Source organism: Lontra canadensis, unplaced genomic scaffold (assembly GCF_010015895.1).
Source record: "Lontra canadensis isolate GAN:19392208 unplaced genomic scaffold, GSC_riverotter_1.0 scaffold150, whole genome shotgun sequence".
In the NCBI taxonomy this organism is placed as follows: Eukaryota; Metazoa; Chordata; class Mammalia; order Carnivora; family Mustelidae; genus Lontra; species Lontra canadensis.
This window is the reverse complement of record NW_022631144.1, coordinates 2,893,439-2,909,527: the sequence shown is the minus strand read 5'-3', so window position 1 is coordinate 2,909,527 and position 16,089 is coordinate 2,893,439. Positions and strand designations below refer to the sequence as shown.

The 16,089-nt window shown below is 41.2% G+C and overlaps 1 protein-coding gene across 1 annotated transcript in view; it reads right to left on the bottom strand.

The window, feature by feature from the left end:
- STAB2 (stabilin 2) overlaps nucleotides 1-13,804 on the bottom strand; it is a gene marked incomplete at its 3' end in the record, with an annotated part of 157,350 nt that extends 143,546 nt beyond the window's left edge. The window contains exons 1-3 of the mRNA XM_032844332.1: nucleotides 13,540-13,804; nucleotides 10,280-10,413; nucleotides 7,693-7,808 (exon numbers count right to left, since the gene is read on the bottom strand). Of these exons, the coding sequence (XP_032700223.1) occupies nucleotides 7,693-7,808; nucleotides 10,280-10,413; nucleotides 13,540-13,617 (328 nt within the window). The remainder of the gene's footprint in view (nucleotides 1-7,692; nucleotides 7,809-10,279; nucleotides 10,414-13,539) is intronic.
- Nucleotides 13,805-16,089: the final 2,285 nt, after the last annotated feature.

Below are 16,089 nucleotides of genomic sequence, written 5' to 3'. Positions count from 1 at the left end.
GTAGTTCCAGAACACCAATGTTTAGGAAGCATTTCTTCAGGGTCACCATTTGGTAAACTGTTACTGAACACCATGAGCCAGATGTTGGCCTTAAAAAGACCAACTTGACTTATTTTTGTTTCCTTTTTTTGCTGTTCTTGTTCTTCTTCTTATTGGTCTAAACCTTGAGTGGAATGCCAAGGACATTACATGTGTTATCTTCACAACTAGGAACTATTACTCTTTACTCTATGAAGTGTTACAATCCCCATTTTACCTAAGAGGACACTGAGGCAGAAAGAGGATCACTGATAAAGTTACACGGCCGTCAGGCAGGGAGACAAGGATTTCCACCCTGCTGTATCTGACTTTAAAGGCTCAGAATTGTGCTTCTCTGTATTGATAGCTTCAAATTATTTTACATGGTTTAAATGTTTTTACGAGACATTCATTTAATTAAGTAATTAATTCAAGATTTATTGAATGCCTACAATTATTTTCAAAGATGTTGTTTTCTCTTTGTATTTACACAAGAATGTGAAATGAGATTTAGCCTAAACAGAAAACGGGCCTTTGTTCCTCTTGCTATAGGCAGGAAGGGGCTGGTGAGTTGAGCTTCAGTGCTTTAGACTTATTTCTGAAGAGGTGCCCAACACATACTTCTTATTGAAACGTGCGGTCTGCTTTATTCAGAGGTCACTGGGTGTCTGCCTGTGGCTGTGCTAAGGGTCAAGGCATCTACTGGTTGGGTATTCTTTGCTGTCTTCTGGGAGTCTTCCCGAGTCTCAAGAGCACACATTCAGCAAGGGAGGGAAGGTTTTCTCTTAACAGGTGCTTAGTCCTGGCTCAGACTTCTCTCCAGTGGCTTATGACCTAGTGGGCTGAAAGCCAAGGTGAATACTTACTATTAATGAACTGAATGTCTGTGCCTCCCCGAATTCATATGTGAAAGTCCTAAACCCCAACAGGTTGGCATTTGGCGGTGGGGCTTTGGGGAGTTCATTAGGTTTAGATGAGATCATAAGGATGGGGACAGATGATGGGATTAATGCCCTTCTAAGAGGAGAAAGAGGGACTAGAATCTCTCTCTCCCATATGGGGACACAGTGGGAAGGTGGCCATCTGTGTGCCAGGGAGAAGAGCCTCAACAGGAACCAAATCTGTGGCATCTTAATCTTGGACTTCCTAGCCCCCACATCTGGGAGAACCAAATGTCTGTTGTTATGGTATTTGGTCATAGAAGCCCAAGCAGACTGATGGTTTATCTTTCCCATATCCCGGAAGGGCAGGCTTTTGCTTAGACGGATCCAAGTGACCCATAGGGTCCACAGAAGGGTAGACAATCGTGGGAAGAAAAATTGTAGACCTAAGGGGCCATGAGCTACATAAACAATGAGGTATACAGTAAAGTCTTCCTCTGGCAGCCAGCACTGTGACTTAGTTACCAGTTCTATGATAGATGGATAGAACTTGTTGAGCATTTACTATTACTAAGCACTTTATATGTGTGGTCTTACTCTCCCATCAACTGAGGAAAGCATGAATGTTGTTGACATCATCATCATCGTTGTCATCATCATCATCATTATTATTGGTCCCAGGTTATAGATAAGAAAACTGAGGGCCAGAGAGGTAAGTAACTTGCCCAAGATCACGAGGTTGGCAAGTGTTAGAACGGGCATTGCAATCAGGCTTGGGTCAAGATTTTGAGTCCTTAACCACTAAACCAGAGCATACAAGATCTGTACCTTAGAATATAAAATCAGACCTAGGCAAACCCCCTAGACCACAAAAGACAGAAATGGTAACCGGCATATTCTGAAGACCTGCCACCCTTCAGGAACATCCTAAGTACTTTGTAGGTATGAGCTCACTTAATCCTCAGCACAATCTTTGGAGGTAGGCCTATTAGCATCATTATTTCCATTTTGTAGATGAGAAAACTGAGGCCGAAGGACAGGTTTACCAGATAGAATGTAGGATGCCAGTTAAATTTCAATTGCAGATAGAACAATGAATAGTTTTTTAGAAAAAGCATGCCCTAAATACTGTGTGCATATTTGTTGTTTATTTGCAATTAATTTAACTGGGTGCCCTGTAATTGCTGAATCTGATAGCTCTACAGAGTGGGTCCCAGAACCAGAGCGTGGTAAATGCTGGGACAGGAGGCCAATAGGGCTTCAGAGTCTGTGTGCCATCTTACTGCAAAACCCCATGGCCTCTTAGTTAAAGGGTAGAACCAAGGGGAGCTCACGTGTCATGGAATCAACTCTAGGCAGTGACAGGCATCTGGCTAATGGTGGAAGCAAGCTTTCTAGAAGTAGGCTAGAGAGAGGCAGGCCGCCTTGCCAGCAGTTGACTTGGCAAAACCAGCTGTTATTTGGAGAAGCAGGGGAGAGTAGCAGGTTAGAGCCGGGACTCTGCAGCAAGACAGGCTTCTTTCCTAGTCTGGCTGCCTTTGGGCAAGCTGCAAAACTCCCCAAAAGTCCTCAGGTCCTCCACTAGGCTCTCAGGTACGATTATTTTTCCTCATCTGCTTTTGTGTCTCTTTCTTATATTAATCTGTGAGCCCCTTGGGGGTAGGCACTGGGCTTATCAGATATGTGATTATGAGCAGCATACAGTCGGTGCTTCATAAATGCTTGTTTTTTTTTAGGAGTTGGCCAACACTGGAAGGAACTTTGAGAAAAAGATAGCAGGGATGTGGGGGCACAAAGACTCCTCATTTTATGTCCTAGATTGAATGGTTTAAGTTTAAAATCTATGAAACAAGGTGCTCGGTTTTTAAGTAAAACTTTTAAGGCAAAAGTGGGAGTTTTAGTCTTGCTTCTCAAATAATTTTCTATCACCTCAGGCCCCCATTAAGTAGAAAGACGGTAAAATTGACGTTCTCAGCAACCATGCTCGAAAGGATATTACAGAATTTGCTATCAGGGCACATTTCTGACACATTGTGAGGCTCAAGTAGCTGATAAAACGATTTCAGGTCATTATCCCATTTCCCTTTAGTTACTGCTACCCTGGTGGTCTCCTGCATTGTGACTTTGCTCACACAGGAGGCTTACCCATTATAAGCTGTCAGCAAATCATCAGCTGTTCTGTTTCTTTAAAGAAAGGTAATCAACATCCCCGGCAGCAAGGGGCCAAAGACCTCCCTGTTACTTTATCTCCCAATGAACTCTAGAAGTGCCTACTTCATGCTACGACCATTGTTGAAAAGCTTGGCTCACCGTGCTAGGCAGAGACCATATCCTGGTATTCCACTTATAGCTCTGGCTGAAATTGTTGCCCTGGGAAGCTGATGTGAATTAGGTTCCTCAGGTGAACTCAGCTTTATTTCTCAGTCAAAGCCAAAAGGAACATGCCTACAAAACCAATTTCAAGCCCACAGAAGTCTGTTATTTGCAACCTGTGCAGTGACCAGCAAGAAATGTACAACAGGAAAGAAAGAGATGTGGAAACATAAGTAATACATTATCAAAAAAAATGGGTGGACAAGGGGAGATGGAGAGGAGAAGGGAGTTGAGGGAAATTGGAAGGGGAGGTGAACCATGAGAGACTATGGACTCTGAAAAACAATCTGAGGGTTTTGAAGTGGCGGGGGGTGGGAGGTTGGGGGAACCAGATGGTGGGTATTAGAGAGGGCACAGATTGCATGGAGCACTGGGTGTGGTGCAAAAACAATGAATACTGTTATGCTGAAAAGAAATAAAAAATTAAAAAAAAAAGAAAAAAAATGGGCAGAATTTGATGACATCGACCTCAAAAAGAAGAATCTAGATCATTTCCCTTTGAAATAATCAGATTGTTTTGGTGGCAATCCCGGTGCTGTATAACCCCTTTGCCCACATTCTTTTTCCATTACTTTGAGTTGTTTGCACAAATCAGTTAATGTTCATGGTGAAATCAAGAGAACTGGCATGTCCAAATTAAAAAAAAAAAATCAATTTCCCCTCACGTAGGATACTGGTTGTTCAAATGTGATCATTTCAATGTTAAAAAATATGTTTGTGTGCTAATTAGCAAAGACTGCTGTGTGCTGATCTGACAAAGCACTATGAGTTTTAATGAGGGAGAAACAAGTTAAATCTGGGTAGAAAGACCTTTCTTATGTCAGGATGACATATTTTTTTTCCCCAAGTGAGGATCCATGCCTTATTCTTAATTTTAGAAGATGATGAGCAATTTTTTTTCTCATTGTGCTATTTGGGTGTTTTCTGATGTTTGTTGTGTGTGGGGGGATTGATCAGAGTTATTTTCTAATTGGAATGAGGCATTATTAAAACAATTTTAAAAGTAACACAGGGGTATTAAGTATGAATATATTTCTTGATGCACTGGAAAGGAATTGGATACCACAATGGCCTTGGGAAGAAGGCCATTCCAAAGCTTGTACTTCCTCAAAAAGATGTATGGACACATGTCAGCAGCTCCAAAATGGCCTTATCCTTCCGGAAATGTAAAGTGATAGGCAAGACCTCACTTGTCATCACTACAAAATGTGAGAGGTGAAATATACGGCTAAATAGAACCTTTATCTCCTTCCTGAGCTAAAGGAAGGAAGCCTTTGGAGACATTTAGTATGTTTGGAAGATGAAGATAAAGGGACATGTCCTTTTGCTCTAACAAGAGGACAGCAGAAAGACTGTCCAGCCCCTGCTTTCCACATACTTTGTTTCTCTGGCCTCCAGACCTAGCAGAAGGAAATGTTTGACCCTTCAAGGAATCATGCACACTGGATCGCAGACAGGAGCCTTGCCCCATTCGTGCATAGCACATTGAGATGTCATGAAGCCCACTGAAGGTTTTGAATCCTATTTGCCTTCTCATGTTTTAGGAGTTACCCATATTTAAGAAGGGTTCAAAGAGAGAATGTCGCTTTATTTGGCTTTCACTGCCAGAGGTCTGTTTTGACTGTTATTCCCTCATTCATTTATTGCTAAAACATTTTTTTAAAAGATTTTATTTATTTATTTACTTGACAAATGGAGATCACAAGTAGGCAGAGAGGCAGGCAGAGAGAGACCGAGAAGCAGGCTCCCCACCGAGCAGAGAGCCCGATGCGGGACTTGATCCCAGGACCCCGGGATCATGACCTCAGCTGAAGGCAGAGGCCTTAACCCACTGAGCCACCCAGACGCCCACTGCTAAAACATTATTAAAGTGCTTTCTTGGTGTCACTGTGTCAAGTATTTTTCATCTACATGAATGTTTTAAAATCTAGGCTATGGTCTTGTAAAGTAGGACTTTGGACCCCCATCTGACCCTCATCTAAGGAAGCTGAGGCATGGCAGGAAGTAACTTGCCCAATGTTGGGACTAGAGTCAAGCCCAAATATGGGAACAGGACTAGCTCCTTTCTCTCTCTGAGCTGTGGTCTGTTATCCCTGACGTTGCATGCACTGACTTTTGTTGCTGTATCTTGGACAAAGCCTTTTCTTCTCTACAGGCTTCTGATCATTAACAGCACTGGGTTAGTTACCATGGGTTAAAAAGAGAAAAGCAAATCTAAAAGTTTTTGAATTATATCAGCATGTCTACAAGAACTGGTTGTAAACGTGACCACATTTGGTGCTAAAAAAGTTTTTGAAATATGGAAGGGTGAGTTAATCTCTTGAATCAATTGTAACAAACTCAGAATCACACAGTGTCCACATGCTGGGGTGAAGCTGAGGACAGAGAGGTCAATAGAGAGAAGGTCAGGATTTCATGAACCCAAACCTTGACCTTTCCAGTGCAAGGAGCATAACCTGGGCATTGACCAGGAGGGGTAAAGGGACTTGCCAATCAAAAGAGAAGTTAGAAACACATTTGGAGGATTTCCCATTTCTTTCTTTTTCTCTTTCTTCCTTTCTTTTTTTCGATTTAATTTAATTATCTATTTGAGAGAGAGAGAGAGAGTTCACACAAGCAGGGGGGTTGCAGAGGGAGAGTAACTCAAGCAGACTCCATGCTGAGTGCATAGCCTGACACGGGGCTCAAGCTCACGACCTTGAGATCCTGTCCTGAGCTGAAATCGAAAGTAAGATGCACAACTGAATGAACCACCCAGGGGCTGCATCTTTCTTCTTCTATAAGCTCTGCTCTGCCAGTGGGACAGAGTAGAAAGACAGCAGAGTTTGTGACAGGCATCCCTGAACTTGAACTTACTTTATTACTTATCAAGCCAAAAGAAATTGGTAAGGGATCATCTTTAAATATCTGACCCCTCATAGGCAAAATGGAGATAAAAACGTCTAGCTCAAAGATTTGTTTTAAGAATTGAATCAGATAATATAGGCCAAGTATCTCTTTGGTACTGCATGTTAGCAATGTTGAATAAATGGAAGTTATTATTTATTTAATCATTAGTTCAAAAAACACACAACAGCAGGTTTCAACATTGTATGTACAACAAAGTTTCGACTGCTTAGAAGCCATTTGAAAAAAAAAAAAAGATCAGGGAAATAAGCCAAACAATTTAGGATTTCCTATGTCTGACTGAAAGAAGTCACTGTTTTTTCTGTCTTTATGTCTTTCTAAACTTTACAGGCTGTGTACCCTTTGCCTGTGTTATTTTAATTAAAAAAAAAAAAAGCAAAAGAGAACTATCTCTCCCTTTAAGTGGATTCTTTAGAAAACAAAACAAAACAAAACAAAACAACTTTTCCTTATTTGTTTGAGAGAGACAGAGATTCTGGGACAGGGGTGCAAAGGGAGAGAGAATCTTAAGCAGACTGAGCGAGCAGCCTGACACAGGGCTCGATCTCACCACCCTGAGCTGAAACTAAGTCAGATGCTCAACCTACTGATCCACCTGGGCGCCCCTCCTTTTTTTTTTTTTTTTTTTTTAAGATTTTATTTATTTATTTGACAGACAGAGATCACAAGTAGGCAGAGAAACAAGAGGAAGCAGGCTCGGAGCAGAGAGCCCAATGCAGGGCCCGATCCCAGGACCCCGGGACCATGCCCTGAGCTGAAGGCAAAGGCTTTAACCCACTGAGCCACTAGGTGTCCCTTTAAGTGGATTATTAAGGATATGTTTCATTATATCTAGAAAATAGGAAACAAGTGGACAATGCATGAATTAAAATGCCTGACTTCTTTACTCTCCAAGGAAAAAAAGTGATCTCACATAATTTGCATATCATAGTAAGGACTCAGCCACTATTCGAATGTTTAATCTTTAATCACGATAGAGGTTCAGTTTTAGCTGACAAATGCTGTGCTCGACCACAGAAATTTAACTATAACATCTTTGTCTTTCTTACAGTGGAACTGGTCATCATAGAATTTGGTATTCCATTCTAAAGACAAGAGTTTTAGTAGATTTAATGATTATCTGTGTTGCCAAACAGTAACTAAGGTCTTTGAGATGCTATAATAAAATTTCTTCTTAAAGAAAATTGTTTTCGGGGTTGTGGTATCCCAACATTCTTACATCCTCTCTAGGGTCCCTTATCTTTTTTATAAAAATGGATATCCTTTCAATTGTCCCTTTTTTTGACTTGTAAGGAAATTCTCTTAAAGAGAGACCTCCAATTGGAGGAAAGCAGATTTGTTTACAAAAGCTGACAGAGCAAGAAAGACTTTTCTACATATAGACTGAGATGGAACTTTCTAGAAAAAGGTGCTGACACTCTCCTTTTATCGGACTTCCTTCCTTTCGATATTCTGTGAAATGGGACATTGAGAAGCAAGTATCAAAGTCCAAGAAAAGCGCTGTGCCACTTACCCATGCAGTCTGGGCCCCAGTGGCCTGGACAGCACTGAGGCTGGACATAGTCCTTTCTACAGATGTGGCGGCATCCAGGAAGAGACAGCGAGTACTTCCTGATCTCGAAGATGTACCTTGGAGGGGAAGGAGAAGACGTAAACCTGTTATCAGAACAATGCAGTTAACTCTGGGCAGTGGGATTAGCCCGGATTTTTACTTAGGTCTTTCTTTAGACTTGCCTATATTAAAACAAACAAACAAACAAAGATTGAATTCATTTTTTTATTTAGGGAGAACAAAACTTAATCATGATTTACCTTTAATTGTACAAAATGGAGGAAAAAATCAGAACACAATGCAAATGAAGGTAGAATATCTACAGTGACATCAGAAGTGAGGTTAGTAGATGGGAAATAGTGTTAGGTTCTAGGCATATGCTAGAGGTGCACCTCACACTTGTTGCCACCAATGTGAGAAGGAAAAGATCATGAGTTCTGTGATGCACAGGATCTCTGGATTTAAAATGAACCAACTGCTTAGGTTTAGCATTTTTTTTTTTTTTTCAGTTACTGTAGATGTAGACTTGTGAGAGGTGGTGTAATATAATGGACAATATTTGCCACCATGTCCTCAAGGGAGATGTAGTGATGAATTTCTTTTTTCTTTTTTTAAAATATTTTATTTATTTATTTGACAGAGAGAGAGAGATCGAGAGATCACAAGTAGGCAAGGCAGAGAGGCAGGCAGAGAGAGAGGGGGGGAAGCAGGCTCCCTGCTGAGCAGAGTCCCTTGCGGGGCTCAATCCCAGGACCCTGAGATCATGACCTGAGCAGAAGGCAGAGGCTTAACCCACTGAGCCACCCAGGCGCCCCTAGTAATGAATTTCTTAAAACAGTTTGTATACCATCTGGAGCAGCAATTCTGTGGAGGCTAAATACCATTGGGAATCTCCACATGGGTGACTTATTCCTGGTTTTGGCTTTAGTATATCTAGAGACAATCCTCCAGAATATCATTTCTTTCAACTAGACTGTTAAGAATAGTGTAATGGTGAGTTCAAGGTTGTACTTCTTTTTTATTTTTAAATTTTTTATTATTTTTATTTATTTTAATTAATTAATTAATTAATTATTTTTAAAAAAATCAAGGTTGTACTTCTAATCTAGTCCCTGAGCTACTGGCTTTATGGACAGTCAAGCTGAAGACAGAGGTGACAATTCCTCTGGAAGCTTGAGAATACTGGCAGGGGCATCTCTTCACAAAGATGGGAAAAAGGGGAGCCAAGGGTAGAACCAAACTTCCCCTTAAGAACCAACCTTGGTGGGGCGCCTGCATGGCTCAGTGGGTTAAAGCCTCTGCCTTCGGCTTAGGTCATGGTCTCAGGGTCCTGGGATCGAGCCCCACATCGGGTTCTCTGCTCAGCAGGGAGCCTGCTTCCCTTCCTCTCTCTCTGCCTGCCTCTCTGACTACTTGTGATCTCTGTCAAATGAATAAATAAAATCTTAAAAAAAAAAAGGAAACAACCTTGGATTTATTTCAGCATAAATGAATGACAGATCCAAGTCTTCAATTCTAAAACAGAGAGCATGAGTGCAATAATCTTATCGTGTGTGTGTGTGTGTGTGTGTGTGTGTGTGTATGTGTGTTGGAAGGGGATGATAAGGTGGGAAGGATATAACCAAGTGTCCACCTGCTATGAAAAAAGTAACCAGTATAAGAAAGTCCTCAATAAAGTCACCACATAATTTTAACCTTGAATCCTACATCTTTCTATATATTTTTTAAGAGAATCTGGTCACAGATGTGTGCCCGGTTTGGTACCAAATGGTCAACTGTCACATATGCTTGCTAATTCCACGTCAGTTAGTATTTGGAACCTTTTCTTAAAACTGATGACTTTGGTTTTAGAATATATCATGATCACATTAAGCAAACATGAATTTGAAATAGTGTTTAGTTTTTATTTTGTACAAAATAAAAAATAATACTAATTTCTCATTCCTGAATTAAGAATGAACTGATTGAGAGATGTCTAATGTCTAAATTAGTAGACTGAGTAATAAAACATGGTTTACATTTGAGTTTATAGTTGCTTCCATTAGCAAGAAAGTGAAAATGCTCGTCATCCTTTGCGAGGCTTAGCCTTGAATTATCAAAGTTTTGAATCATAAGAGGATTTCAGGAACTCAATGTTCCCACAAAATGCACAAAGCTGTAATTCCTTTGTCTTCTCTCTTCAGGTTCTAATCGGTTTCGGGATCCATAGCTAGTTGGTAAGATGCCTTTCAGACCTATGGCATTTTAGTCCATGTTCTGATGAGAACCCTCTCCAAATGAAACAAAACCCATATTTTCAAAATAAAGATGGGCAAGATGAGGGGAGAATGTTTATATACAAGACAATATAGTCAACTTTGTGTTAAAATGTGAATTAATAATATATTTTTTTAGATTCAAGATTGTAAATTGTGAGTAGACTGAATGTAGTCTTAGAATAAGGGAAAATTATGGAAATGCTTTGTAGCTTTTGAGATGGGAAGTTTCGATCTGGATTCACAATCCCTTAAATTTCACGACCGGAGCACATTTATTTTCCCGTGAATACCTGCAATCTCGCACACCCACGGAGCCGTTGGTAACCTTGGTGGAACCATCTGGGCATTGAACTCCCAAGTTCAGTGAGCAAGACTGGCACTCAGTTCTAATTGTAAGCAGAGATTTCTTATCACATCTTTTTGCCTGCAAAACCATAAAAACATAAAAAAAATCAAGTCCCATTAGCAGAGCCTTGGTTGGTCATTCTTCCCCATCGGCTCAAGTCAGTGGAATGACAGGGATGGCAACAACGTTGATTGGTAATGACAAACTAGTTACTTTCAACCTCATTTAGAAAGAGTGTTGGGATCAACAAGCAATGTTTAACATGGCTGTGGGTAGGAAGGAGGCTGCTTGTACCTGTTTGCTACCCTTGTTAGGTAAGGTAACATCTTGATAGGCAACACCTTGATAGGCAACACCTTGATAGGCAAGGTAACATCATTACATTCAGCAAAGCAAGGTAACATCATTACACACACATACGCAAATGGGAAACCTGAAATATATTATAGAGTATAATTTTAAAGTGGTTATTTAGGGTGCATTCGTTGTAGATCAACAGGGCTCAAGAATATTCTTTCAGCACTGGTTCTCTGGAAATAGTCTAGCCTGGGTACTAAATGCCATGAAGCATATAATTTCTGCTCCCAAGATGTTTGCAATCTTTTGATTATAGTTCAGCTAGAATTTGGGCTCCAGGAGGCAGTGATCCTTTTCTGTTTTGTCCTTGAGTATACCCTAAGCACCTAGAACAGTGTCTGACACATAGTAGTGCTTAGTAAATATTCGTTGATTGAATGAATGAGTTGTAGGAAATTCAAAAGACTCCCTAGAAACTGTTGCTTAGCAACATTAGGCAGTAGAGAATCAGAGGCTAAAATGAAGGATGCAGACCCACTTTGGTCCTGTTTTCAGGATCCCTCATTGTCTGTGAGGTTGATGCTGGTCCTCCCGAATGGATTTGGTCCCCTCTTTCCAGTATCCCTCATTTTTCCATCAAGTTTAAGAAGCAGCTTCATACAATGAAGAGAGACTCAGTTTGGGAGTTAAAAGACCTAAGCTTGGAATCAAGCACTGTATCTTGCTAAGTGTACAGTCTTAAATGAATTCCCTAACCTTTGCCATCCTCTGCAATGGGGAGGTGTTGGTCACCACTCTCCAGGTTCCTGAGACCTTTAAATGAAATAACACATGCAAATTGCCTGGCCCAGGATCTGGAAGGTCATAGGCAGTAAATGCTAGTTCTTGTGATGCTTCTCCATCCCCACCTCTGTGTTTTGTTTATTGCTTTTCCTGATAGGAATGTGCTATCATCCTGACTTCATCCTTCAAGGCCCTGTGGAACAATGCCACTTCCACAAAACCATACGCCCCTCTCTTCCTTTTCTCAACTTCTACTCTTCATGTGTTTGGCCAGTGGAAAACCTATTGTTGTCTTTGCTTTCCGTTTAAAAACCCCTTGTGGGAGGGGACCATGTCTCTTCCTTCTTACTTACTCTTATCCCCAAACTCCTTCTTACTTATTCTTATCCCCAAACAGCACAAGCTCAGCACTAGGTAGGGATGGTTAGAACATTATAATTACTTCCGAGTTTACTGAAATGGATAAAGGCTGCATAAGAAGAAATCTTATTTTTATAGAGAAATTTACGTTTGTACATACTTCCAAGGGCATCACCTTATTTGATCTTGACCATGCTGAAGATAAGGAGGGCAGGTTTCATCATGCCTGTTCTAGGGGGGAGAAAACCAAAGGAAGAGGAGGTTCAGTGACCCTGCCAAGGTCACACTGTAGGTTACTGGTTTTCGGATTCCCTGATTAGCTATTTCTCCTCCTTGCACGCTCTACAGAAGCATATAGAAAAAAAAATCTGTTTGTATGGGCAGCTTTCATTTGGTGATCTTTATGAACCAAAATATCTCTGGAATTTTCTTTATGGAATAATAATAAAAGCCACCCTTAGCTAGAGTTTGAATCAACTCCCTTTAATGGTTCATAGAACCTTCAGATTTTTTAAAGCAGGATTTTCTTTATATTAGGTTTTCCCATTTAGATAAGTGTATGGAAAGACATTACTTTTTCTTTTCTTGCTTAAAAGGCCAGATTTAAGTGTCTCTTTTCAAGAAATCTCTTGCTTTCAACTTGTCTTGTTCAAATGAAATGGGTCATTTTATCTCTCCTATTGTCTCCTCTGAAAAGTAAACTCCGCTTTAAACACCAGTCGAGGCCTGATTTCCACACTAAAGCAGGCACTCGTTGAAGCTGATGGTGGTGGTGATGAGGAGGATGATTATTCTGGCTGTGGAGCACCACTGGGGGAGAAAGTGAAGTTTTGAGAGAGACTGTCTATTTTGCTCAAGCTGGAACATCTAGTTGGCTGTGGAGCACGGTGACTGGTCCTCAGAAATATTTGTTAAACAAACGAGGGCCACTGTTCCAGATTGCCGCTCTCAAACCTCTGAGCTGGAACACTGAACGGTGATGCTATCTTCTAGTGTTTCCGTGAAAAGCATCATCCGAGCACTGCCAACTGGCATCAAGTCAGCACTGATAAAAATTCGCCTGGTACACATGTAACGTCATGTTTAAGTTTTATGATGGATAGAGAAGAAATCATGATTTGTGCACTGCATCTTAGAATCAACAGACTGCCTTGCTCATACCCCTGATGAGGGTGACCTCGCTGTACCTCTGATACCCGACATGCTCTATTAGCACACGTGAGCCTGCTCGAGACACTGGCGTGTCAGTGTCCTTCACGGGAGCTGCCGGCATGACTGCCCTGGGTACTTCTAGTACAACTTGTGGAAAATAGAAGGGATGAGTTCCCGAGGCATTCTGGAATACTGTGTTTCTCAAGCAGACATCACTCCACCTGGAATTCCCCAGAACACCTCTCTATTCATCTCTCTTCAACCACTGTTATTTCCTATATTCAAAATGACACAGCGATAAGACTATCAAAACAAAGGAAAACAAACCAACAACTCCTCCCCCCACCCCCAGGATACCAACATCAGCAGAGGCAAGAGGAACGTTAGCATTAAATCAGAGCTCCTAGCAAGTGTGGTTTAAGAATAGAATCAACTGAGTGAGCACACCTTCAGAGGGATTGCGTGCCACCATCAGGATCAGATTCTCCACTGGCTTTCACTTTATTGTATGAAGTCCAGAAAGTGCTCTTTACCCATGGCAACAGAGGGAAGCAAAAAACTTGGAACACACTAGGAACCTGAAAAATAACAAACTTACAAGTGTCATCTTACCTGGTCTGTAGTTTCAGGCGGGGAGCAGGAATTGTGTACAACCAATCCAAGAAGAAAAAGTACGAGATTTTGTAGCATGGTGAGAGCCTGTTTGCTCCTTCTGATGTCAGGCACTTGTCAGAAGTACTCAGCTATTCTCTTGTAGTCTGATGAACTCCCAGTGAATTCTCTTTCATTTCAGTCTTTGCTTTTAAACTCTTTCCCCCCTTTTTCCTGAATTGAAGCCGATGATATGTTAGAACTGCCTCAAGACAGGAAAAGTGGCAAATCCAGGGGTCGTGATGAAATCGGTCACTCTCAACTCTATATATGTCTTGGTTGAATGACAGGATATCCTGAAGAGGCTGAGGCGGAGACACGTTCTGGAATTTTTGTGCCTTATGAAACTCCCAAGAACAAGCTCCTGCCTCCTTCTGCTCTGCCTATCCCAGTTCTGGTCCTGCCTCCTCCTGGACCCACAGCCCCACCAACATGTATACGAACACACCATGGAAAACTGAAGGCCTCTGTCCCAGAATCCTAAGTCCCAAGCTTGCTGCCAGGCAGTATTTGTGGGAGTGCACCTAAGTGGGAATGATCCCACAGAGGGAATGTTGCAGAAACTCAGGGCCTTGACTTGTGAGAGAGTGGTGGCCTCACTTGGCATGGCTGGCAAGCTTTACTGCAAAAACATGTCTCTTTGCAGTTGCCAACAGTTGGGGTTTCAACTCATCCTTTCCCCTCTTCCATGTCATGTCCTGACAAATGACTGAGCCTGTAGGTCTCATCTTCCCTTTCAAGGCCCAGCTCAAATGCCACCTCTTATAGGAAGCCTTCCTGTCCTGCCCCTCAATACCACCTTGGAAACTCTCCTGGCATTTTGCACATAATACTACAAAAGCCCAGTCAAATCTGTCACAGCCCATGTGTCTGTATGTCTATATCCCATGCCCAGTTGTGAATTCTTTGAGGACGGGGGCAAGTCTTCATCTTCTCTATACATCTGAGAGCCTAGGGCAGAGACCTGCATTTGGAAAATAATAAAAACAAATAGTAACAGTCAACATTTGTTGGAAACTTACTATATGCTAGTCACTATGCTAGACTTCTCCATGGATTACTCCTTTTAATCCTCATAGCTCTTGGTGAAACAGGATTATTTCCCCCACTTTATAGATAAGGAAATGAAGTCAGAGAGGTTTGGCAACTTTTCTAAGGTCACACAGCTAGTAGGTGGGCATCCAGTTTTCTAACTGTGTGACTGTAGAGGCAGTACTGTTAACCACTACCCTCTATTGCCTAAAATAATGACTATTTAATGCAAAAACAAGTGGGAGGTGGTGCTCCAGTTTCACTGACATGATGGAAAAGTGTCAGGCTCAGAACCAGAAAGGATAAAGTCTGGGCTTATCAACAAGATAGGAGATGAGGGTGTGTCTTATGACACCAACTTAACAGAGAGACTCATGTGTTACAGACACTAGTTTTGGTTGAATGATTCTTCTCCCCCTGCAGTCTTTCTCTCTTTGAATTTTGGAAACAGTGTTACATTATGTGGGTCAGTAATCCAACAAACTTCCAATACAGACAGGCTCTTCAGAATCTAACCCAGAGGTCTCAATGGAAGATGCCAGATGGAGAAGTTCTTATAGTCCCTTGGTTCGGGGCATTTCAATCCTGGTTTAGGAACTTGGAGGAGTTTAGAAGAAATTCCCCAATGTCAGACCCTTGTCCAGAACAATCAAATCAGAACTTCCGGGTGTGGGGCTCAGAACAAATAGTTTTCAAATCTTCTGGGTGAAGCTGCTTGCTTGGGACTATTGCTTGAGGAAAATTGAACAATTATTGATGAAGCCAATGAAATCTTGAGATTTATGTCATAGAAGGGGTGTTCCCTTCATTTTCCCTTACACCAGGGAAAGAGGTCAGAAACTTCTTTCTGATTCTTTTCTCTCTGAAGGACATAAATAAATATCTGGGGCTTGGAATGGGTTAGGTCCCTGGGGAAATAATAAAATGAACCCATACTCGCATTTCCTAAAATCCCTATGCTTCATTAATTAGTTGCATTAAAAAATACATATAACTTAGGGTTATTATTGACATTGGGGAGGGTATGTGCTATGGTGAGTGCTGTCAAGTATGTAAACCTGGCGATTCACAGACCTGTACCCCTGGGGAGAAAAATATATTATATGTTTATAAAAAATAAAATTAAAAAAAAGTTTAAATGTAAAAAAATACATATAACTTATCCAGCTTTGTTTAGAAATTGTCTGAATAGTTTTATTAATTAATTTTGTTTCTGTTAAGCTCATTTGATTGCTACAAACAGAGGTTCTTCAAATTATTTCAAACCCCTACCACCACCTGTCCCTGCAACTAACAAGCAAAGTGCTCAGAATGGTGCCAACACATAGTGGGTGTTCCATTACTCTTAACCATCATTATTATATTATTAAAATATGCCAGTGTCATAGACAGTAGCTACACAGATCTCCACCCTTCTCCCAGTGCAGTTCCGAATTGGGTCTGGATTTCCTCTGTCCTGAGTCACCCCAGTTCTGTTAA